General features: G+C 38.4%; 3 protein-coding genes across 3 annotated transcripts; 1 reads left to right on the forward strand and 2 right to left on the reverse strand.

The window, feature by feature from the left end:
- Nucleotides 1-1,402: 1,402 nt before the first annotated feature.
- On the reverse strand, nt 1,403-3,250 carry LOC134662614 (uncharacterized). Its single transcript, XM_063518887.1, has one exon. It carries the CDS (start codon nt 3,095-3,097, stop codon nt 1,403-1,405), a length of 1,695 nt encoding a protein of 564 aa, XP_063374957.1. The 5' UTR covers nt 3,098-3,250.
- A 2,042-nt stretch (nt 3,251-5,292) lies between these two features.
- Nucleotides 5,293-6,201, reverse strand: LOC134662580 (uncharacterized). The gene has a single exon (XM_063518851.1). The coding sequence runs from the start codon at nt 6,177-6,179 to the stop codon at nt 5,295-5,297; it is 885 nt and encodes a 294-aa protein (XP_063374921.1). The 5' UTR covers nt 6,180-6,201; the 3' UTR covers nt 5,293-5,294.
- Nucleotides 6,202-18,115: 11,914 nt separating this feature from the next.
- On the forward strand, nt 18,116-19,648 carry LOC134662969 (histone acetyltransferase p300-like). Its single transcript, XM_063519272.1, has 2 exons — nt 18,116-18,481; nt 19,370-19,648. The coding sequence occupies exons 1-2, from the start codon at nt 18,252-18,254 to the stop codon at nt 19,605-19,607; spliced, it is 468 nt and encodes a 155-aa protein (XP_063375342.1). The 5' UTR covers nt 18,116-18,251; the 3' UTR covers nt 19,608-19,648.
- Nucleotides 19,649-26,518: the final 6,870 nt, after the last annotated feature.

Consider the following 26,518-nt stretch of genomic DNA (forward strand, 5'->3'; position numbering starts at 1 on the left):
CGGTGGGTGAGTAACAGTTTTAAACCCACATTCAACAATAGCTGCCTTGGCAATATGAGCAGTATGGACGGGGGCGTTGTCATGCAGAAGCAGAATACCTTTGGTTAACTTTCCTCGCCTCTTTTCTTTAATTACATCCTTTAATTGACGTAGAATGTTAGCGTAGTACTGTCCTGTGATATTTACACCTTTTTCTTTATAATCGATTAGTAATACTCCTTCACAATCCCAAAATATCGTGGCCATGACCTTGCCAGCTGAAGGGATGACCTTGAACTTCTTGGGATGAGCTGAACCCTTAATGTGCCACTGCATGGACTCTTGTTTACTCTCTGGGTCATAATGATGAACCTAGGTTTCGGTCATCTCCAGTAACTATTCTTTGCAGCACCTCATCAGGATTTTCACCGCACAGGTCAATAAAATCGGAACAACAAGCTACACGCATGTCTTTTTGAAGCCGAGTCAGCATTCGCGGAACCCATCTTGCACTTAGTTTTGACATATTAAGATGGTCATGTATAATATCATGTACGGTACCAATAGAGAGATTGGTTACTTGTGCTATAGATTTTACCTTCACTCGACCATCTTCCAATATAAGTTTTTCCACTTTATCAATATTTTCTTGTGAAGTAGCTACTACAGGCCGGCCAGGTCTAGGGTCATCTTCAATACTCTCCCTTCCGCGTTTAAACTCGCTTGACCACTTTTGCATGGTAGATAAAGAAGGAGCAGACTCACGGTAAACACAATCCATTTCCTCTTTTATGGTTTTTTGATTTTTACCCTGTTTTGTCAAGAATTTTATCACGCATCGATGTTCTAATTTAGTTAACATTGTCAATTCGCACATGATGTTCATGTTTGTTCAGCAATTGCAGAAAAACAAAAGACTATCTCGGTTCGAATTATACTTTTTTTTAATGTCAATGAATAAACCTTAGCGGCCAGTAACGAAAGAAATTTTAGAAGAGGTCGTAAGATATCAATACCGAGAATATTTTGAACGCCCCTCGTAACTATGTACCTAACTACCTACCTATGTAGAAAATAAAACAACTATTTTCAAACACTTCTTTATTCTAATTTTTTATAATTATTATTTAATTTGTTAATAAAATAAATACCGTCAACCGGAGAGAGGAATAAAACCAGAATAATTTATTAAAAATTATATACTTACCTTACCCACATAATTGTATCATGCGTAGTAAAATAATACTTAGTAGATTTTAGATACAATTTGTGTAGATACTTTAAGTACCTAAGAATAGTTTGTTAAGAAATTATCAGGTAAATGTCATTCCCGGTTTTTGTGCCTATTTACCCCGCCATCCCAATTCGCCCCGGTTTGACGGGAATGACGGTATACATTAACTTTAAAACCTGTGATTGGCGATCACAATAAAAAGGATCTCAATCCATTCCTTCTGCCGCCAATTTTACGTTTGTGCGTCATTTCTTTTATAAATGCCATGAACGAGAAAGCCATGCCAGCGGCAAGGATGCCGAAAGCGATGGAAAAATCCTCCAGTTTTAAAGGGGTTTGGAGTAATTTAGTCGAAGTAGTCTCACGGCCCCCTGGTTGTAGACGCGGGAGACCGTGGAGGTCCTTGGAGCCCCGTACGAAGCCGTGCTCCGGCAGTCGCAGCATCAGCGAGTTCAACGGCTCCTGCAGCGGAAAACCGCGCTTAAAAAACAACCCATAAATATTATTGAAAACACTCTCCTTCATCAGATGAACTCGCTCTTTTTCCTTGGGATTATTTCGAAGCCACCAAAGATACTGAAAGTACATCGCCACTGTGTATTTATTTTTGTTCTTTGCTACTTCATCCAAGGCAATTTCAGCAGTCTTACAATTGCTCGTCATATCCATACGTTCATCGTTTATAATATCCACTTTACCGGAATTTTCCAAAAATGATACTATGTCAAATGGGATACACGGAGTTAATTCAGAATCGTACAAAGAAATGTACTGGTCTATTTGGGGCTCATGCAAGGGATATATTGTAAAACTTAACAGCCTTGTATGATAAAAACAAGTCATCAAAAAGATAAACCACGTCCAATATATTATTAAAATATTTTTGAAAAGTTTCTCTCTCAGAACCAAGTTTATATTCTGAGTAGCATGCCCAAAAATATTTAGAAACTCCGTCATAGTGGTATGTTTTGCTTGAATTATCCCGAAATTCCCAAAATCTGTTTTAAGAATAACTGCACAAAATACCATTGTAAACAATAACAGCATCCAAACATTGCAATTAAACATCAAGTAAACTATTTTCCATCTTTCAATTAAAGACGATGTGTGCGTCACGGTAACATACATATCTTCATATACCAAGTGAAAACACAAGTAGTCAAAGAAATGTACTCGTCTATTGTTCAAACTTAATCCACCAAATATCAAGTCGAACTCATTCTCATACAGTTTGCCTACCATGCCACTGAATGTAAAATTATCTGAAATAGATCCAGCAGCTTCTGTCTCAAGCAAACACGTGTAATTCAAGGAAATATTCCTACTTTCAAATAGAAGTTCAATGAGTAATCGTTCGACGCCAATATTTAGCTTGTCCTCTGTCTCAGGACTGCAGAAGACTAAAGGAGGATACTGACGGGCTGCGACGTCTAATGTGCAGTTTTCTAAAACAGGTATATCATATTCGCGTAGTTTGCCAACGACGTCAACTTGTCCCACACTTCCGCAGTCGCAAAGCTGGACCAGAGTGCTGTAGTCTCGCCCACACCGGCCTTTCGCATAAGGGAAGTAAGTGTAAACTGATGCATCATTCTCCATATACTTAACGATTACAAGCACGTGTATTATATGATACTCCCATAACGATTTGAATACTGCTGCAACATACTCTTCATCATCTTCATCCATATTTTCCACTATTACGATGAATAAAGCTTCAGGTTCGCGGTTCCAATCTTTGTCTAGCTCGTCAAGAAGATCCTCAAATTCGATCTCATTATTGACATGTATTAAATAAATTGTGGGTACTACTTTGATGGATACATTTACGTCTTTTATGCAGATATTAACATTATTGCTTGAATGGATCTGCTGAAGTAACATGTTCGATACATTGTCAGTGTTAATCACAATTACTATTGAGTTAAACTGTGTCTTTGATGATAATATTTTTATTATGCACTTCTCTATTATATTCTGAGGTATTTCGTTAACATCAATTGTTAAATTGTTCAAGCTTAGCACAATGCAAACTTGTGTTATAGTTATAAAACTAAGTAAGATCATTGTGTTGCGTGTAGCCATTAGCATTTGTTTGTGCCTGAGGATCCAACAGAAGTGCTTTGTATTTTCGAAACACAGACAGCCAATAATGACGGAACTCGTTAAGATTTAATATTTCCTAGATTTCCAGTTGGTTGTGACTTTTTATGGCTAATAACACCTTTAATAAAGATTATATAGCAGCAACATAGAAGCTTTAGCCAATAGGATACATTTCAAATTACCCAACCTAAAGTTTATTCTACCTATGGTCAACATTCCGACGGACGTATATTAATTTATCTAATTTCAAAGCACTTTCTGGGCTTTCACAGTACTTTTTAGGTAAAACAAACCCCATCAAGTTCCGTAGATTACTGAGCACTATTCAATTGTTTTACAACAGACACCCGAGCTACGTGTTTTTACATTCGTGATGATGGCTGCCAAGATACATCAGTACCGTCAACCGGGGTGAATAGGGATGGCTGGGGTGAATAGGGACAAAACTTAAAATGTCATTTACCTGATGATTTCTTAAAATCACTCACACAAAATCTATCATTCGATAGAAAATAATAGTAGATTTTGTATGATACAATTTGTATGGGTACCTAGTTATTAAGATATTGTCAGGTAAATCACATTTCAAGTTATGTCCCTATTCACCCCAGCCATCCCTATTCACCCCGGTTGACGGTACCAAAATCGAATTGACCGTGAGCGCCAAACATGTAAAGCTTGTAACTAATGATGGCAAGTATTTTATGGATTGTAAAATTGACCAGACAGCGCACGCAATTCAATCGACAGGGCAATTAATCTAATGCGGAAGCACAGTAAAATACAATTGTATATGCATAATGTGACCATATGTCCATTTTTGTTTTCAGGAAGTTATTAATTAATCATCCTTGTTTTGGGGGTTGTTGATAGTCACTTACCTACATTTTAGCTTTTTCATCTAAATTTTCATTTCTGCCTTTATTTACCTAATATTTGCTAATTAATAGAGTCTGTGCCGGGGTGTGGTGTGTGTGGTTTGTGTCTGTGCCGGTGAGCCCGGGGCTCCCATACATTCCACGACTCTTTTCTTTCCGAACAGACTCTATACATACAGCCTATAATTGTAGCCTCTGCAGCGGCGACAGAGAAATATAAAGTTAAAACCTCCTTGTCTGTGGACAATAGTAATCAAAGTAATCTACTATACCTACTGTCAGTAGGCATAGGTATCAGTTTATTTATGTGAGATAGGTAAAATCTTCATCAAAAGCATGGTTTGCTTTGTGCTTTGTCCTAATAACCAGAAATAGGGAAGCAAACCATGATTTGTTAGAATCAAGCATCCAGAAGCATCTACAAGCATCCACAAGCAATCACAATATGCCTCCTACACCGGAACCTAACTCAGGTAAAGTTATGTTTTTATTTTATTTTATTTACTTAGGAGTCTGAGGCCTTCCGCATAAGGGAAGTAGGTAAGTGTAAACTGATGCATCATTGTCCATGTACTTAACGATTACAAGCACGTGTATTATATGATACTCCCATAACGATCTGAATACGCTGCAACATACTCTTCATAATTGTAGCCGCCGTGCAGGTCAGGAGCTCGACGACTCAAATAAAAGCTTCAATTCTTATAGTGAACTGATATAATTTTCCAAGTACTGGTTTACAAGGGGTTCTTGACTAAACGGTTAAATGTAGAAGTGGTGTATATTGTATGAAGGCTGATGAGAGAGTGATTTGCATAATTTCAATAGTACAAAAGGTGGTTTAAATTTAGGTGCCTCTAATTGGCCGCGATACATAGTATGTGGAGCGCTCCTATTGGTGCTTAAGAAAAAGCTGCCGAATACTAGCCGAGCCCGACGGCCGCGTTTAGCTACTGCATTAGGAATATAGGTATTGAGATTTTATACAAATAAAGGTTGCGTTCGCAACATACTCCCGGGCGTTGAGAGACTCAACAAAAAACAAAGAAAAAAAATGGAAGTTTGGAAATTTAAAAGTAGTTAATTAGAATTACAAATTACGAAATAGGGAGTGGGCACAAGTTATTATAAGCTCTACGGATGACTCCTTTCTTCGTACGGATGTCGGCGACTCTGGTGACGTTGTCCGTGCCCGGGTACAGCTTCGTGACGCGTCCCAGCAGCCACAGGAGAGGAGGAAGTGCGCGGTCCTTGACTAAGACCATAGTCCCAACTTGCAGCTGGTCCGTCGAAGTGTGCCACTTCGTCTTCTGCTGGAGGAGAGTAACATACTCATTAGAAAAGCGGCTCCAGAAATGCTGCTTGAGTTTTTCAACTCTCTGGAACCGTTCAAGCCGTGAGATGTTTTCTTCAGTCAGCGATTCTTGTGGGACTGACAGAAGAGAACGTCCAATAAGGAAATGAGAGGGCGATAGGTAGGTCAGATCAGATGGATCAGAAGATAAAGGTGTTAGGGGTCTAGAATTTAAAATAGCTTCTATCTGAATCAGGCAACAATTTAATTCTTCATACGTTAAATGTGTAAGAGATAGAATGCGTTTGAGATGATATTTTGTTGATTTTACTGCGGCTTCCCAAAGACCGCCGAAGTGCGGTGAGTAAGCCGGGCTAAATTTGAAGTTAATAAGGTTTTCTGCCATACCTGACTGCAGCTTATCGTGATTATGTTTTAAAAGGTTACTAAGTTCGTTTGATGCCCCGACAAACGAAGTCCCATTGTCACAATACAGAGTTTGAGGCTTTCCCCGACGACTCATGAAGCGGCGGAGAGCAGCAAGGAACGACTCTGTCGTTAGACTTGTGACAAGTTCCAAGTGAAGAGCCTTGACTGAAAGACAGACAAAAACTAAAATATACGATTTAATTGTTTTGCTACCCCTACCCTTTCGGTCAGCTATCAGCACTGGTCCGGCAAAATCCATTCCCGTGTGTAAAAAGGGATATTCTAATTGTGTTCTATCGGTAGGTAAGTTGCCTATTGACATTTGAAGAGGCTTAGCCTTGAACCTGATGCAGCGAATGCATTTATGAACTAAGTGGCGCGCCAGGTTTCTTCCACCGAGCGGATAATATGTTTGCCGAATGCTTGCTAGTAAGAGCTGAGGCGGGGCATGCATTAATGCCATATGTTGCATATCAAAGAGCAGTTTGGTAAGGTGATGCCTGCTACACAGTAAGATTGGGTGCTTAATGTCGTAACTATAGTAAGCATTATTAAGACGACCACCGACACGTATTAATTTATGATCGTCTAAAAAGGGCGTTAACGAAAGTAGCCTACTTTTCGGCTGCAAGGGCTTGCCCAAAGATAAAAGTTTGTACTCTTCAGGAAATGATTCCTGCTGTGCGAGTTGTAGAAGTTTAGTTTTACATGATTTTATTTCTGTGTATGTTAAATTTGATGTATTTTTATTATTTTTATTTTTGCAATTATGTATAAATCTGTAAATATATGCTACGATTCGTATTAGTTTTGTAAGTTTTGAATTGTTAGTGATAAGTTTAGTTATAAGATTGTTGTTTTCGTTTATGTTTGTTTGTACGTTTGTATGAAATGACACTTCTGGCAGATCTGTGTTTGTATTAGGCGTTGTAGGAAATTGAATTATGGAGTGATGCAAAAAGTCTGGACCGGTCCACCATAATGTGGAGACGCTGAGGTCATTAGCATTCATTCCTCGTGACACCAGATCTGCCGGGTTCAGCTTTGAGGGTACATAGCTCCATGTTTGTTCACGAGTACTCTCTTGGATCTCATTCACACGGTTGCGAACGAACGGTTTAAGTCGATTAGATGGCCCTGCGAGCCAGCCCAGCACGATCATAGAGTCAGACCAGAAGTAACTATGATCAACCTTCACGGTCAGTGATGAAATGACCTTTGTCCAGAGTCTTGCGCCAAGTAACGCGCCGCAAAGCTCCAGCCTTGGGATTGTGGAGGGTTTAAGGGGGGAGACCTTATTTTTTGACGCTATAAGACGAACGCAAACTGCTCCGCTACCGTCCACAGTCCTGACATAGACAGAGGTGCCGTATGCACGCTCTGACGCATCTGTGAATACATGTACTTGAACTTCTATAGGTGAGTCACTGAATACCCAGCGATCAATTTTAAGTTTATTTAAATTTGTAAGTGACGATGCAAAAGACAGAAATTCATTTTTTATGTCTAATGGGAGCTCGGATGATGATGATGATGATTGATTTTCGCTCATATGGCCTAAGTCGATGTACTCGCGAATAAAATCAAAATATAAGGTTTTGAAGGCATGATCGCGTGCGAGCCGTTTCTCCAATGCCAAGAAACGGCGCTTGGCCATTTGATATGAGTCGCCAAGTACTTCCGGTGACTCTTTTAAAGGTAACGTCACAATGAAACGGCCATCTTGATCGCGAGTGGTGTTTTCTACAAAAGTTTTTTCACACGCTTGCTCTTCATAAGACATGCAATGTGTTGAAGACACCGAGTCTAATTCCCAAAAACGAGTAAGATTAGTTTCTTCATTATGTGTGAGGAACGAACAAAAATAAGATTCGTTTGTGTTTGTGTTGTAGGCAGGTATGGAGCCACACACGAGCCAACCTAACGATGATTCGCGAAGTTGAGGTTTATTTTTACCTAACTTAATACGCGCGGTACCTAAGACGTCCCAAAATATTTCCGCCCCGACTAAAATATCAATAGCGGAAGGCTCATAAAATGATGGGTCTGCCAATGTGATGCCGGCAGGAATAGGTATGTTGGTAAGATCTATGCGACAAGGCGGCATAGATGTGTTTATTACGTTGGCAACGTAACAGTTTACGGTCGTCGTATAGTTACTATGGAGTGAATGAATTGTAATGTCACAAGACTCCGGACAATGTGAAAGCTGTTCATTGATACCTGTGACCGTAGCTCCCACGCTGCGTGTCGCTAACCCAAGCTGCCCGCACAGATCCTGTGTCACGAAGTTGATGGTAGAACCGTTGTCCAGAAGTAGACGCGCCTCGCGAAGCACTCCATTCGCGTCACTCACGTGCACCAACGCTGTGGACAGTAGTCCGGAAGTCTTAGTAGGGCTAAACACTTTTGTTTGAATGTTGCCGCTAAAATGAACATCTGGCACCGGGACGTCACTGCTAGAAGACGCTTTGTCAACATGTTTATGTAAAAGAGTGTTATGTTTAAGTTTGCAGTATTTGCAATGAGATAACACACATTGTTTTTCTAAGTGTCCCGGCCGAAGACAATTCTTACATACTGAGTAACTACTCACATTTTTTATCCTGTTATCGATATCTAATTTACGAAAGGATTCACAATTGAATAAGAAATGATCTTGCTTACAATAAGGGCAAACAATAGGTTTGCGATAAGCATTGTTTTTTGTAGCTGTAAGATAATTATGTGTTTTTTGTGGCTCGTTATTCGAATGCAATTGAGATTTATATTTCGATGTCTTGTAACCACTATTGTTGACGTTATTATTGCCAAGAGATTCAAGTAAGTCGGCCCTGCTATTTAAAAATGTAATATATTGCTGCAACGTCGGCGAACCTGTTAAAAGGTTCCTGTGCTCTTCCCACTCACGCTTAGTTACTAGATCTAACTTCTTAGACATTATATAGATAACTAACGTGTCCCAATGGTCGGTGGGCTCCCCTAAGGTGCCAAGCGCACGCAAATTTTTATTAGTTACGTCCACCATGTTACGTAATAAACTGCTCAATTCGTGTTGCATCGGTTCAAGGTTAAACAGGGCCTGGATATGATTATTAATTAAAAGGCGCGGGTTATCATACCGCTCAGAAACTAACTGCCACGCTTTATGATAGTTATCACTGCTAAAATCAAGACTTTGAATCACAAGGGCGGCACTACTTTTCAAAGATGCACGAAGATAGTGAAATTTGCTTATGTCATTAATAGCGGGATTATTATGAATAAGGGAAATATACGTATCTCTAAAGCCGAGCCAGTGCTGATAGTTTCCGTCGAAGTGAGGCAGGTCAATCTTGGGCAGACGAACGAAGTCCTGCCGGCCGGCGCCGCACGACGTGGAAGCCGTCGTGGACCCGGGCCCGGGCCGACCGCCGCTCGACTGCACCGGAGGACTCAAAAGAAGTCGAGCAGTCGAAACCAACACAAAGAACTGGCTTTCAAACTGCTCCCGCTCCGCATATGCTTCGTCGGGTTTCTCAGTTAACGCTTCGATCTCCATCTGTAAAGCGTCAAACTCCGGGTATACCGATTCTATTTTATCTAAGCGACACTGCAACTCCGTTATTTGTAAATCACTTAATTGTTCACATGTTTTAGCCACATTAATGTAAGTATTAAACAAAGTTAATTTAGCCTTCAAACTGCCACGTTTCCTAACTAACTCCTTTAACGTGTCAGCCATTTTAATTTACAAGTGAATTTAAAAATGCAATTACCTATGTGCAAGAGAAGTCCGGTTCGAAGGACCAAATGTAGCCGCCGTGCAGGTCAGGAGCTCGACGACTCAAATAAAAGCTTCAATTCTTATAGTGAACTGATATAATTTTCCAAGTACTGGTTTACAAGGGGTTCTTGACTAAACGGTTAAATGTAGAAGTGGTGTATATTGTATGAAGGCTGATGAGAGAGTGATTTGCATAATTTCAATAGTACAAAAGGTGGTTTAAATTTAGGTGCCTCTAATTGGCCGCGATACATAGTATGTGGAGCGCTCCTATTGGTGCTTAAGAAAAAGCTGCCGAATACTAGCCGAGCCCGACGGCCGCGTTTAGCTACTGCATTAGGAATATAGGTATTGAGATTTTATACAAATAAAGGTTGCGTTCGCAACAATAATCTTCATCCATATTTTCCAATAAAGCTTCAGGTTCGCGATTCCAATCTTTGTCTAGCTCGTCAAGAAGCCACCGCGAAAACAGAATTTCGCAAATTGCGGGATCTTTCTCTTTCGACTCCAATGAAGGCGTAATTAGAGTAAAGCCCTTGCTACACGGTCACCGACAAGCCCCCAGACCGCGTGGCCTTGGTCCGTCCCGGACCGTGTAGACAGTTGTTTACAACAAAATTTGACCAAAACTGACCAAGGACAGACCAAGGTCAGACGGTTAGAAGGCTTGTCGGCGACCGTGTAGCAAGGGCTTAACAGAGAAATTTGCCCGCAATTTGCGAAATTCGGTTTTCGCGGTAGCTCCTCTGAAGCGTTGCTTGGCTCATACCTCTTATCGAAGGGCATAGTAGACTTAGGTAGGTACGGTGCGTATTTACCCGAGAGCCACAAGAGCGATTATGGCTCGCGACCGCGACGGCGGGCTGCGAGTTTAAAGAGGTTAGGGGAAACTGGGGAGGGTTGATCACCCCTTTTGTTTTTAGCATACATTTTCTTAACTATTTGTAGTATTGAAAAACTTTATACACCATACGACTCAGAATTTATCTCTTCATTAATAGTTTGAATTAGAACAGATTTGTGCAATAAATTAGATCATTATTTAATGAAAACCCATACTGTTGACTTTTACCATGTGTCCCCTATGTAAGGGAGCCTTGATCCTAGGGGGATCAAGTGACCCTGGTTCTTGGGACACATGGTAAACATATTTTTACCATGTCTCCCCATACCAGATTCTCATTGATTATATAACTCGGATCGCTATTAGCAATGCATCTATAATTTGTAAAATACACAGCAAACATATATATATTGCATCTTCCATGCTTTGAAGTTGTATTTCCGGTAATCAGATGTCTAAGCCGAAGGGATCAAGTCTTCCAGATTTGGGGACACTTGGTAAAAAGATTTTAAGTGGGAATGTCATATTTCGAGGGTAGTATCTACATTAATTTATTCACTTTATCTACAGAAAATTAATATATGAAGATATCAAACACATATTAATCCATAATCTTATACTTTTAAAAAACAATGTAATCGTATTATCCATAAAACAACATAAAATAGGGAATCAATTTTTGTACCAAAAAAAAACAAAAATCTAAGTTATTAACATACAATTTCTTGTAACAAGCTCATTTTTTTAAAGTTCTTATGAAGGTATTTTTAGCGTCAGATACCTACAGCAATGTTATTTTTTTACCCATCACTGGTCGTTATTGTTTACTATAATAAATAAGCTTAGAAATTTACTGCTCACGTTTCGAGGACGGTGTTTGAGCTGCATAATCCTAAAATCCTTTCTATGGACCGTCGGTTCTATAGTACATAAGGTCGGAAAGCCTTTGAAATAGCATTTCATCCATAAAAACAAATATCGCCGGTTGAAAACCAAATATCGTTATAACTGTTTTTTGTCGACCGAGTAACATCCCCTGTGTGTAAAACGTTTAACTTGATAAAAAAGACCAAGTACGGGTAGTTGATAAAATGTTGATGTCAACTTTAGTCAGTCTTTTCAAAGGCCACTGGGATAATTCCGTTTTCGGAGTCGGTTGTATAATTAAAAACTGAATTATACGCCATTAAATTCCGTTTTAATAAACAATAATGAGTCAAAAACCTTGAAAGTTTAAATCAGTGTTTCTCTGGTCGTACTTTCGCGGCATGATTTACTAAAGAAAAGAAAATATTTATGATAGCTCTATGAATCATTTTGTAAGTAAATTTATTACAATGTATACTTGATCGCTTTGGGGGTGACATGTTCCCGGAATCATATCTCCCCTGAAGAAAAAGACAATGTCTCCCCATACATAGTAAGATTATAAAACGTGCCATACTGGAAACATGTGTTCGCGTATATCAATGTAATCCAAGTTAATCATCACTTCAATAAACAACAAATAAAATAAGCACACTCACTAACATCATTTCCATCTCATATTATAAAATAAATCCAGTTAAAGCTTACCGAAAATTGAATATAGTACGCAGAAAATCTTTCACCGTCCGCCATTTTTGAACCACTGACTTTTCCGATACAGTGCCATGACAGAACGTGAAGTTAGGAACGAATGAATGAGTGTTACCAGCGCAAAAAATTGTATCTCGTTTGGTTTGATTAAAAATGAAGTTTACCAAGTGTCCCCTAGGGATCGACCCTCCCCACCCTCACCTATTTTTAGAGATGCACCGGATACCGGATAGTGACCTACTATCCGGCCGGATACCGCATAGTAAAATTAACACATTTTGGGGTAAAAAATGGATTCTAAAAAACAGTCACGGTCATAATCGAATCAGTTTATTCTTTTAAAAGTGATAAAACTCGTTACGATGCTAGAAATGTGTCCGCGCGAACGTTCACTACGAAACAGGTCGAAACCTGCACGACGCGCACCTGCAAAACTCAAAATATAGGTATAGTTCGGCCGGCCGAATATCCGGCGGCCGGATACCGGATATTCGGCCAGTGTCCAGGCCGGATATCCGGTATCCGGCCAAACAACTATCCGTTGCATCTCTAGTTATTTTATTGCCTCTAATAACCTTTCCTCAACACCTTCTACTGCTGTCGTTCTTAGCAGAAATATATGTGATAACCCCTATGCGCCTTACTTACTATGTATTTGCTGACATACACCCGTCATCTTGATGCTTACGGCTGCAAGCCATGCATAGAACATAAGAGCTTACTAGTTAGCGACTGGCTAGGTGTACTTTACAATTACTTACTGAAAATGCCACTTTACATTTTACTGAGAATGCTACCTTTTTACGAGTTTAAGTTTAGCATTGTAAATCTAAGCCGTGGAACGTCGTCAGACAAGTCTCAGAAGTATTAAAAGACTAGCTTTTGCCCGCGACTTCGTCTGCGTGGAGTTAGTAATTTGGGCAGCTTATTTTTACCCAATCTGCTTTTTATCGATTTCCCATACAAATGTCCACCCCCCTTCTCACCGCCTTAAAGGGTTATTTCTGGGATAAAAACTACCGTAATTCCTTACCCGGGACTCAAACTATCTTCATACCAGTGAACGCATATAAACCATGGAAGTATTCTGTCCGCTCAATTATGACCCAACGTAAAGTATTCGATTGTAGGCGGTGCTTACAGAGTGTTCGATTGGCAACTTCAGTGCGGCCGAGATGACAGTCAGTGACGGATGGCTAAATGGGTTTATAAAAACTACGTTTTTTTGTAATTAAAAATGTCTTCATGTGTCGTGAAGTGGTGCAGAAGTTGTTTTAGTTCATATCAAGGACAGTGGAATCACTTTTCACTTGTAGTAAACAGATAACTTCAGTAAAATTTGGAATAAACATGACGATATTTTTTCAATACTACCGTGCTAAGCTAAAACGTAACAACTGCATACGACTTTCATAACAACATACGACTTTTAAAATTGCGAGGATAATAGGGATGGTTTTATGCCAAATGAAGTAGACTATTTTATTAACTTATGATTGGTTTAGGTATTTTCTATATACAGTAGAATCCGCTTATAATGACATTGAAGGGAAGTAACAAACATGTCATACTAAGCGGATGTCATATAAAGCATAGTTGATAAACTTTTTATTTTATTTTTTACAAATTAATCTCAAACAATTTTGTGAGAGATGAGTTTTATTAACCTTATACCAATTATCAACTTTCACCGAGAGTAAAAACTAAAACAATTTAAACGCCACAGACGTCCTCGCAGGGAAAGATGTGGGGCCGGCCACGAAAACCAGCGAATTTGTCAGTATAACCGGACATAATTCCATAAAAATAGTATTTATAGGTCGAAGTTATCTTATCCGACTTTGTCACAAAGAATTTCATATGAAAACCAAACTTCGCACAGTAATTGCGTCATAGTAAGCGGTTGGTCAGTATAAGCGGAGTCATAATAAACGGATTCCACTGTAATTATAAATGTAGTAATAAATTCCTTCTTACAGATTTGTATTTTCCTTTTTTATTTCATGAGATGGAGCTATAAAAAAACTACCTAGTTATTTCAAATTAATAATCAAATTTGGTATTGTCATTTTACATTACTTTCCATTAAAATTCCCACAATATGCTATTCGCAGAGAACTATGGAAAAAACCTGTCCAATTAGAGAGACATGAAATTGAGTGGATGCCTGGCAAGATATATAATGTTCTATTCATGAGATAACCCGTGAGATAATCATATCCGGTCTCCTATATGTAGATACATTTTTTTCTATCACGCTTTCACTGAATTAATTTAACAAATACACATATTATCTCAAAATGTTGATCATTTTAATCCACCCTCTACTGTCACATATATGTAGGTTCTCTCTCAAGCCATTTCCGTCAGTAGAAAAGAGCGGCGAATTTAGAAAATGTAAGCGCGCGAACGGTTATGGTCCCATACAAAATTGTAATTATGCGCCTTTTTCTACTGACAAACTTGCTTGACCGGCTATATACATATAAAATATTTCCATTGGAACTGAAAGTGGGGATTTATTGTGACTCCGCCTGTTCAAATGTTTTTGACCCGATTCGTGTACCTACCCATGTAAATTTTGCAGGCTGTATAGCCTGTCCGATTTCTAAGATCAAGTTCGCCATACATTTACTATGGCGTACTTGATCTTAGAAAAACGGACAGACTATACCAGTACGGCTACCATCAGTTTGGCACTGACAAACGCCGTCGAGAACGTAATTTACTTTCTATACATCTCGCTCGTACTCGCATATTAGTGCAAACGAGATGTATAGAAAGTAAATTACGTTCTCGATAGCGTAAATGTCAGTTTTGACACTGTCAGTGACTCATGGTACGGGCTCTGAACGTGACTTCGCACTGCCATACAGATTGATAATAAAATATACAAAATACTTATTATAGCGGAATACATTTATACAACAATGAATATTTAATTATGTTGAGTTAGTCTGTCATTTAATTTCATATCAACATTTTAACTAAGTAGTTATCTTTTAATCTGCATTAAATTATTATACGTGAATTATTTGACTGGTTCTTCAATGTATGGCATAAACCTATCCCTGTCCAAGTCATATTCTAATCAAATATGAACCGCGAATTCTCAGCGGCCAGTACGTACAGCAAGAAGGTTATTAGCGGATTAATGTCGCTGATTGGTAGTTATTGACATTATATGCATTTCATCTACACTTAGCTGTGTACGTTAGTGTAATAGAGACAGGCTCTGTAAACGTATCGTCTTATTTAAATGTAGGCGTAATTGTGTATGTGTGCTAATTTGGCCCGAGAATTTGAACGGTAATGTTCCCAAAGGCGGTTTCCAGTTATATGCTTTCACTGCTTCATACCAATTTACAACTAAATCGGTTCAGCGGTTTAAGCGTGAAGAGGGCAGGAACAGACAGACAGACACTTTCGCATTTATAATATTAGTATGGTATGGATTAACTTTCACAAGCGCCCCTCTATTCATCTAGTGGAATGGTCCTGTTCACGATAATACCCTTAACCTTCCAACAGAATCTAGAAGCTGGGGCCGCCCCATACTCGCCGCCCTGTTCATCGCCGTGGTCACTGCTGCTTACAAGGTGTACCAATACCTCGAATACAAGAAGAGGTGCCCCAGCATCAGGCCAGGGTTGCGCCGGTGGCCGAAGGAAGATAAACCCCCATCGAAACCGTGGTATTGCTACTTCGTTAGTCTTTTAAGTGGGAAACGTCAGAAGGAATGAGAGATTAAATTATGCTACTAAGATGGAGAGTGAATGAAACAATTAAATTCATGATGACGCGCGGATCGTGACCGATGCTGTTACTTTTTATTGTTTCGGAAATAATACGATGGCTACACGATAAATATCCAATTTTTAGATCTATTCTAAATCGTAATTTGTCTATAGCTGAAAAGTAGATCGTATTTCCTAGGGCGGAGGGCCTCCGATCTATCTCGTGTAGGTAGGTACCACTATTACGTTCCGAGCTACATATATAACATAATATAATATTGACTATTCCTTAATTTTACAATAAACTTTTTACCTACCTCGATGTGTTTCCTTTAAGCCTACTTATATGATTTCACGCTATTATGCAAGGTCATCAGGTTCTGATGTTTCTTCACCCCTAACGTAATTCCTGTAAACGTCTTATAGGTGAACCAGGATCTATTGAGGGTGCGCCATGTTGCGGAATTTAACTGGAACTAATTTTTTCATACTACACTGAATTGTCACCCTATACATGAGAATAACAGCGCCCTCTTGACAATTATCATATATTACTGGTCAGGCTATACATTAATAAAAATCTTTATTTGAGTTTGTGCGACATAAGGTCATCACTAAAAACGAATGTCGTAAATAAATTAAAACTTTTTTGAACAGTAAAGAAATTAACGATAACTTACACTTACTGGTATTGAACAGTTGATTATAACTTACGGAATAGGCTGGCTGGATCCTGCTCACGTCTCCTGAATCATCCTGTATTTTTCTCACCCATAAGTCCCATAAAGTGCGTAAAACGCGGGAGAAGCCGCGAACGCGAGTGTGGAGTCGATTTTCGCAGACTGCGAACTTGACTCCACACGCGCGTTCGCGGCTTCGCGAAGGGGCTTATCAATGCAGTATATTTTACTTTTTTTGAGTTTATCGCCATTATGCCCGTTATCATGCCTAAAGGCCTAGTAAATGATGGTAAAGTCAATAATCTGCGTCCAAAAAGTTAGTCCAGTCCTGCAATATTTAGCTGTGCATTAACTGCACTTCATTGTTTGTTTGACACTTGACAGTCTTGACATTTCGTTTAGTTTATCAATTTTATCATTTAATTAGGTACATGGTAAATTAAACAATAGAAAAACTTTAGTTTCCTATCACAGTTCATTTTATGATACGCTTACTCGTCGGTAATAGGTGAGAGTCTGCTTCAATAGTAGCAGATGAAAGAACGCTTCAAAATCATCTGCTATTCTGGAATAGGTTTGCAAAAACAAAAACTGATATATCTCTATAGTTCGCGTTCAAAAGTATTAGTCACAGTCTAATTGTTTTACATATAGAGTTTTATCTCTTTTTGTTAAGTTATTAGGGAATAAAGTTAAAGATACTTTTGACGCGTAGTCGATCCGCTACTTTTAACGCTGAATGTATAGGTAACAGGTAAATATTAAAATACCTAAATATAATGGTACAATCATGTCATGTACATGCCTAGTGCGGAGTTGATTGTAATGTGCCTGTTAAACTTTTATTGTCAATAAAATTGTTATTGTTAATCATATAAAAGAGGTTACAAGTGTATTGAGTATTAAGTATTAGTTTCAATCATCGTTTTCTGAGTTTCCAGATGTTAAAAATAGAAGATTCAAGAGAAATGCTGGGAATACCTCTTTCATTAACCCTTAAATGCATTATGATGTAGATCTACATCGTATATTTTGATGGCCAGTGGCTCAATATGCATATATACCTAATTTAATTACTACTATGATTTTTTTCTTTATTTTTCCCACAATCTATACAACATTACCCATCTATTTCAATTTATTAGAAAATTATGCAAAAAATCATGCATTTAAGGGTTAAACATTAAAGTTTTCACAGTAAACTGATTTAATATTCCATTTACCAACAGCATTCTGTACGCCGAGCCTGGGATGTAAATACATAAAATCAATAAGATATGGATATACCTGATGATGTAAGCATTAAATCTTGCTCTGCTAGTTAGTCTGTATCATGTAGTTATGCTCTACCACTGTATTACTTGTATACCTATGCAATAATATACTATTTAAAACTACACAATATTAATATCAGTTTTTTTAATACTGTTTAAGAAATTGATTTCTGGCATGTGGTTACATTATCATAATTAAACAGATGAGTGGTAATTGTAATATTTATCAACTGTTTTAAATACTACATTTACTTATGGCTAACAAAGGAATGAATAAAGCTCATGATAATAATAATTGTATTCAACAAAAACCCTCATTTTAGAATGCAGACCTGGATCCTGCCTATTTCCAAGAGACCCGGAGGCTCCAAGTTCAGAGCTGCATAAGCAGGATAGCACACGCATCCTCATGCCGCACCAAGGACTGCCAGGCCCCATCCTGCGTAAAGATGAAACGCATCATTGCGCACACAAAGGTCTGCAAAAGAAAGACCAGGGGCGATTGCCCAATCTGCAAGCAGCTTATTGCTTTGTGCTGCTACCATGCAAAGAACTGCACAGAAGGGCCAGATACGTGCTTGGTGCCATTCTGCTTAAGCATCAAACAAAAACTGAAAAAGCGGCTGCTACTGATGCAACCCATTACACCTGCTTACCGAAGCCATGGCAGTGACCTGTTGTAAGTTAACTTATTTTACCACTCAAACTTTATTTTTGTACCTATATCGAGTAGTAAACTAGTAAATTGCGATTCAAGAAAAGAGAGTGTTCCAATCTTAAAAGCCGCCAACGCGCTTGCTACCACTCTCGTGTTGCAGGTGTCCATGGGCGACGATAATTGCTTATCATTAGGCGTTTAGTCTCCTCTTTTCCTCCTAAAAAAATTGACCAATCAAATCAAATTGTCATTTTAGGACATAGGATATAAAACCACAGCTTATGATGGTATACTGGCACAAAAAAAAACTAAAGCCTGACCAGAAATATATTTATTTATTTATTTAAACTTTATTGCACAAAATATATACAACAATGTACAAATGGCGGACTTAAAATGGCATTCTCTACCAGTCAACCATAGGGCCAAACAGACCTTACCTTATACCTTCAATTGGTGCAGAGAGAGAAAATATATTGAGTGAGTTAAAAAAAAAAGCAAACTATACTTATAAATTACATAAGTAAATAAAATATATATAAACTACCACATATTCCAAACCACACCACACACCAAACCACATATTCCATATAATATATGATCATTGTCAAGAGGGTGCTGTTATTCTCATGTATAGGGTGACAGTTCTGTAGAAAAAATTTGTTCCAATGAAATTCCGCAACATGGCGCGTTATCATATATTCCTGGTCAGGCTTTACCACACTCAAAAACCCGACATTATCATTAATAAAAAATAAAAAAATTGTTACATTCTGATTTTTTTCCATACTAGTTTCACCTGTGTCAGTGTGTATATTTTATTCTAATGGAGGACTAAATTTAACTAAATGTTATGGTAACAAATTAACCAGTTGGCAAATTAACGATACAGTTTTTTCTCTCTTGCAGGTTCAATACTATCTCAAGCACAAAGTCAACGATGTTGATATTTGACCAATTAATAAATGATAAGGCCTCATTCGCAAAGAACCTAGAGAGAGATATATACGAGGGTGCAGACTCGTCAACCAATTACTACCGCTTGATGGCCACAAAGAAGTGGGAGATAGAGATGGACATTGAAGAGAAACTGCGCATGGAGCAACGTGAAATAGAAGAGATTATCAACTTACTTGGAAATCATTAAAAAGAGTAGGTAGGTGCAAAAAGAGTATTAAACGACAAAATTATGATATTACAAGTCTAATGTTTACATTGTAATTTTATATCTACAAATATTTATTATTTATTTAACAAATTTCAATGGATAAATAATAAGAAATTGAAAAAGAAATTAATATTTATTTTAACAAATACACATGGGTGAAGGTACCTTATGGCGGTTAGCGCTTACGTCGCGTTAGTCGAGTAGCACGCTTTAGTATCGGAGCATTAATAATAGCGTAACAAGAGCACACCGCCTAAGATACCTCCTTTACCAGTGGAACGTCATGTATATAGTGATAACATTACATTTATTATACTTAATTATTATTATATTAAATAAAACTAAACGAAACCATAAAAAAACTATCTTACTACTTGAAAAACCCTCCCCGCATTGAAACCAACGCAAAGTTGTTGTATTTATTTAGGAATATTATGTTACAAAGTCTAGTCCTATATTGTTCCATAAATAACTAAAGGTAAAATTTACTTAATTCCTTATCCAACCAGAGTGCTATGTGTTTCCACTGTCGCCCTAGTTTCATTAACACAACTATGTGTTCCAAGGTTTGCAATAAACAATTCTAATTCTAATGTATGTCAGGTTGTTCAGGCTCCGCCTCACGAGCATTCAATAGTATACCCCTCCTCCGCCTCTCGACGGCCATATTCGCCTGAAAGCGCCGTCTGTTCTGTCTGTTCCTTTCCTTCCTTTCTCTCTCTTCGATGTGCATTTTAATCTCCCATTGCTTTACAGCCAGCATCCGGTAGTAATCTGTCAGATTTTCAGCCTTTTTGTATATTTCACCCTCTATTGATTTAGTGTATAACACTCTCTGATGTATGGAGAAATGTCTGTTACCATATATGGAACTGGAGTTCGAAGTAATTTGCACCCTGTAAACAAGTTCAGAGAAATTATAAAAACACGGCAAAACTCTCAATCGGGAATGATGCACGAAATGTGTTCCACCAGCTTTTATCTCAAGTTATACAGCGTATGACAGCGTGGAATTTGACGACGGACCTTTCCGGAAATGGGAGATAGTTTAGCCTTAGCTCTATATTTTCTCCATAGAATCTATGTTAATATGGGCAACCGTTTCTAAATTATGGCCTTTTAAACATCCATGCAAAAAACTACTTTGTTCTAACCCTAACAGGTGACAGGCTGACAGGGTCAATGAACTTACTTGTAAACAATCGTTAGACGACATAATATTATCTTAATTTGTTTTTCCATTCCTGGGTCTGCCTGCAATGCCGGTAAGAATCGTTTCAGGATTTGCAGAGACGATTATCTTTGTGGCTTTATTTGTTAAATTTTTGGATGGAGAACTTGTGTTCTTAAGAAAATAAAGATCTTAATTGATATTAATATTTTCGCACTTATTTCATGAATTTAAGTATTTGACATATTTATGCGTCATTTATGCATTAGTGTGATTACGTGAACGCTCGGAAATAAACGTTGATAATCGCCGATTTTTCCCGACAGCGATTCCTTTAATCTAACCACCCATGGTATAGGGTTATCACCACAGTTAAAAAGTAGTGAATTTGTTATTTTTATTTTTTATTTAATTCATGATTCTGGCCCTTACTAATCTATTCTATACTTGGAGGATATAATCAAACGGAGACGCCATGTCTGTAATTTTCTGTACAAAACAGTCTGCCGATTTTTGCGGGGGAGGGGAACGTCAAATGTATGCGTAACGTAAAAATAGCCATGTCAGATAAACGTCAGTACATACATTGTGTATGACCGTTGGCCGCCTATTTTCGACAGAGGGGAAAGCCTGTTAATGGCTACTCCGTTTAGTTGTATCCTCCAAGATTCTATATCACTTAAACGACACTATATATTTCCGGGAAGGTCTTTCGTTACGTTCCACCCTGTATTCTAACTTCTATACAGAAAGTTAAAAACATAACTGGATGGAAAAGAAAAACCGGCCAAGTGCGAGTCGGACTCGCACGGAGGGTTCCGCACCATCAACAAAAAATAGAGCAAAACAAGCAAAAAAACGGTCACCCGGATGGGTCAGGGGTCAGTACTTTGATAAGTACTGACCCCTCCCGACGTTGCTTAACTTCGGTCAAAAATCACGTTTGTTGTATGGGAGCCCCACTGAAATCTTTATTTTATTCTGTTTTTAGTATTTGTTGTTATAGCGGCAACAGAAATACATCATCTGTGAAAATTTCAACAGTCTAGCCACAGAATAACTAATAGTACTACCGTACAGAAAATTTACTCCTTCACAAAAGTCAGGTTTAGGTATAAAATTACACCTATATCGCCGCCTGCAAGCAAAATTGAAACTTATAACCGCGCACGAACCGTGAATCTCCTTTGCGCGCCGCAGTTTTATGACCGAGCTGTGAGTGTCGGCACGGGGTTATCACTTGACAAGTTTTTATACCTATACCTACTGATTTATTGTTTTTAAGATAAATATGTAGGAATTACAAACGTTGATTATGTAAACATACATTTTTTATCCGAAGATAGCATGTCTGATTCTCGCGGAAGTAAGTTTCGAAGCCATTGTGTATTTTCAATTTTGCGCGAGCGCCACGTGACACGACTATCGTGCGCGCCGAGCGGCAGCCCACTGCCATACGCCCAAAGAGTAAAGTAAGTATCATACGCCTGTCCGGTGGGCGCGCCGGCCAAATGTACCTAAACTGCGGAGTGACACCCCCCTGGTCTAGCTATCACGGTTCGTGAGATACAGCCTGGTGACAGACGGACGGACGAACGGACGGACGGACGGACAGCGGAGTCTTAGTAATAGGGTCCGGTTTTTACCCTTTGGGTACGGAACCCTGAAAATATATTGGAGCAATTAAAACAAGTGCGAGTCGGACTCGCGCACGGAGGGTTCCGCACCATCAACAAAAAGTAGAGCAAAACCATGAAGTTATATTTTTTAAACTGGAGCGAGTTGTCACTTTTTTTGCCATACTAATTTGAACCTTATCACCGAGACAGAAAGTTGTTCGTACCAGACTAGAGAAAACGGTCCACTTGAGATAGAAAAACCCGAGCCCTGTGTCTCACTCGCACATGTTGCCAATGTTAAAAAGATACCATTATGGTAGAAATTATATCAATAAACTACTGAATTTAATTACCTTCTTATACAATTTTAGTGCTATATTCAGACTACAGTTCTGATATCTTTTAAGTAATTTGTAAATAATTATGATGCCAATATTATTAACTGATTAAACCAAGCGCATACACAGCAAAAAAAAAACTAAATTTTAGTATGGTAGAAGTTGTAGTAACTTTAAATATTAATTGGTATCCCCAACTTGATGACATTTCTTCAAAACACGTGAATGCGAAATTTCTTAAAAATTGTGAAGAGATGTTGTGTTAAAGGTTGTTGGAGTGAAATAATTGCTAATTGTGGAATATTGTTTCTCAAGAAAGCCACAATTATTACATTTTACTATAAAAATACAAGACAACATTGTCAAACTCATTAGGGTGACTATGATGTCGGCACGTTTTGAATCGGTCTCACAGAATTCTTATTAGTTATTATTAACGTAGGTAATGTAAAAGTTTAACATAATAGGTACCTTATGTCTTTATTTCGGCATGTTTAATTTAAGATTTGTTGTAGAACAATTGAAGGGATGTTTACAAAAACAACCTAACTGCTTAGACCGGTTGACACTTTTTTAAGAACATTGTTAATCGTTTCAGGTGTCAACCAGTGTAGTCAGGTATGTTGTTTTTGTAAACATCCCTTCAATTGCCAAAATTTAAAACCAAAGTGCTTAACTCCTTAAACATTACAGACTCTCATTTATACATAATATTTTGTTAGGTGGGATAAACTGTTTATATATGACATCGATTCTTTATAGGTAGGACACATTTTCGTCAATAGAAAAAAGGCACCAACTTTAAAAAAAACGTCATATTTGCTAAACAGATCTTCAATGACGCTTATACTTAAAAAAAACTGAAGTGGACAAAAGGGAAGCCTACCTTTATGAACATACCATGAGTGAGGGCGAAAGAGGCCGACTACAAATGAAAAAAAAACCTGACCACTTAAAATTTCACTTTATTTAGAAAATGACACACCCTACTGATATATTCCGTTATCCTAATATCCCACATACAGATGTCTTATGGTCACCCTAATTAGAACGAGATGCAGGGCTCTAGTTTGACTTCTCATGTGGACACACTTTTTGGTCAATGTACTCGATCCAGTTTATTAACTCTAAATCCGTGAGCAAAACAAGCAAAAAAACGGTCACCCATCCAAGTACTGACTCCGCCCGACGTTGCTTAACTTCGGTCAAAAATCACGTTTGTTGTATGGGAGCCCCACTTAAATCTTTTTTTTATTCTGTTTTTAGTATTTTTTGTTATAGTGGCAACAGAAATACATCATCTGTGAAAATTTCAACTGTCTAGCTATCACGGTTCGTGAGATACAGCCTGGTGACAGATGGACGGACGGACGGACGGACGGACGTAATAGGGTCTTAGTAATAGGGTCCCGTTTTTACCCTTTGGGTACGGAACCCTAAAAAATACACTACATTTTTCATTGTTTTCACTACATGTTTTCAATGAAATTATTGACAAATATAATTCCATCCTATATTATTTAAATAGACATGAACTGGTAAATAGTAAAAGCACAACTCAATGAACTCACAGTAGGTCAATTAGATTGCTTCTTTGTTCTGTAGATACAGACATTTGCCACTCCTTCTTCTGTATGCAGATGGGACAGTCTTCCTCTTTGCAACTTACCAAGCGCTTAATTTCTTGTCTCAACAAGGAACAATCAGCAGGCCAACTGCAATTCTTGTCAGACTGCAAAGGAAATACTTAATTACATAGGTACCTATATTAATATTTTATAAGAGTAAGTAAAGTTAGACACATCAAGTTATAATTATGAATTCACCAGTAACAATGTGCATTCACAGACGTTTCTGCTTGATAAAACTTAACCAGGGGCTAGTCCACACTCACCGGGCATGACGGCGGGCATTGTCGCGAAGCGCGCCCGCCTCACGCTGCATGCATTTGTAAGCACCATGTAGCCGGACCAAATCTGCCTGCTCAAACTTGACAAAGTCTGCAGCCACCTGGTTAGAAAAAAAGTGTTCATTGTTCGGGAGTTACACAGTACAGATACAGGTACAATGGGTCTTCGGGTACAGTATTAGCAATCAACTAAAGAGCCAAGGTGGGTTGATATGTGCTTGATGGACAACACCTAGTAGTAATAATCAAAAGTTATGTTTTTCTTGCCCTACATTATTATTATATTATATTGTTTAATACACTAGCAGCTGAAAGCTGATGCGTGTATATCACTGCACTTGTTTTTTTTTTTTACGATTAATGTTCATTTTTTTGTTGTTTTAAGTGTTTGTCAAGTCGTGTTTTTAAAACTGTTCACTGAAGGAGCACATCTCACTGTTTCTGGTAACTTATTCCACTCACGTACGACGCGGTTCGATAGAAAGTGCTTCCTACATTGCCTAAATAAGAGTTATGTATAAGTATGCATAACTTTTTATCCTTCTGTATAGTAAATAGTAAGACTTAGGTAACTTATCATTATCAATGTCAATCGTAGTACTTAAAGTTAGTACACGGCACTGAAATGCCTTTTTGTTGTAGTAAAGATTCGGTTGTTATTGTTATTAATGAAAGGAAAACCGAAAAAAGGAATTGATTTGTGCTGAGTACCAATCAAATCGAACAAAATATTGCCGGTGAAAATGTTGCTGGTCAGGTCAACCTAAGACCTGTAAATAATAAGATAAAAATTTGTTTACGTCAGGAATTTCCATGGTTAGCGCGCTGATAAATTTATCATCTTTGGCTATAACGAATTAAAAGAAATGATACAAGATAATAATATTAATCACTATCGAAAAGTTTTATTTTTTTTGATGCAATACAACAACTGTGCATGTTGTGCATGCCAATGACAATCATAAGTATGACACTGACAGTGACAGTAAGTAGGTACATGACAATTAATGCCCAGCCAAATATTGTACATACAGACAATCCCATGGTATGGGTCAAAACATAATTGCACGATGCGACGTCGTATCACGTTGCGACAGTGTCGTGCGTGGAAATCTACGATGTGTGATTTAAGGCGCTTGTCACACTGCCGTCTCATTTCGGTGCGAAGCAACGAATTCGCGTGCGGCGACGACGTTACTTGGAGGATACAACTAAACGGAGTAGCCATTAACAGGCTTTCCCCTCTGTCGAAAATAGGCAGCCAACGGTCATACACAATGTATGGACTGACGTTTATCTGACATGGCTATTTTTACGTTACGCATACATTTGACGTTCCCCTCCCCCGCAAAAATCGGCAGACTGTTTTGTACAGAAAATTACAGACATGGCGTCTCCGTTTGATTATATCCTCCAAGCGACGGTACGATGGTACGCGCGACGAATCGCGTTTATGAACAAAAATCCTGGAATTGTTCGGATAAATCCCTGCAGCTTCTTTCCGCATCGCCCTACGCCACTACATTTCCATCTTCACCACTTAGACGGTTATTGGCACGTTGGCAGTCCTCAACTGTGCGTTTCTCTTTCTCCTAAACTGTCAAATGAACGGTTGCCTGTGGTATTTCCAGACCGATACGACCTTCAAACCATCACGAAAAGAGCGTACCTACATCTTAAATGCCGGCAACGCAGTTACAACCCCTCTGGTGTTGCGGGTGTCCATGGGCCGCGGCAGGTAACCGCTTACCATCAGGCGATCCGTCTGTTCGTTTGCCTCCTATATCATAAAAAAAATTACAGATTTTACACTTCTTGCAACTCTCGGAGGACATTGGAAATGAACATCAAAA

Source organism: Cydia amplana, chromosome 3 (assembly GCF_948474715.1).
Source record: "Cydia amplana chromosome 3, ilCydAmpl1.1, whole genome shotgun sequence".
Classification (NCBI taxonomy): Eukaryota; Metazoa; Arthropoda; class Insecta; order Lepidoptera; family Tortricidae; genus Cydia; species Cydia amplana.

What these genes read in the sequence shown, in the direction of transcription:
- LOC134662580 (XM_063518851.1), bottom strand. Translation starts at nt 6,179, where the DNA reads ATGGATTTTGCCGGACCAGTGCTGATAGCTGACCGAAAGGGTAGGGGT.
- LOC134662614 (XM_063518887.1), bottom strand. Translation starts at nt 3,097, where the DNA reads ATGTTACTTCAGCAGATCCATTCAAGCAATAATGTTAATATCTGCATA.
- LOC134662969 (XM_063519272.1), top strand. Translation starts at nt 18,252, where the DNA reads ATGAAACGCATCATTGCGCACACAAAGGTCTGCAAAAGAAAGACCAGG. An exon ending in AGCCATGGCAGTGACCTGTT is followed by an intron (nt 18,482 to 19,369) that starts GTAAGTTAACTT and finishes TCTCTCTTGCAG; the next exon opens with GTTCAATACTATCTCAAGCA.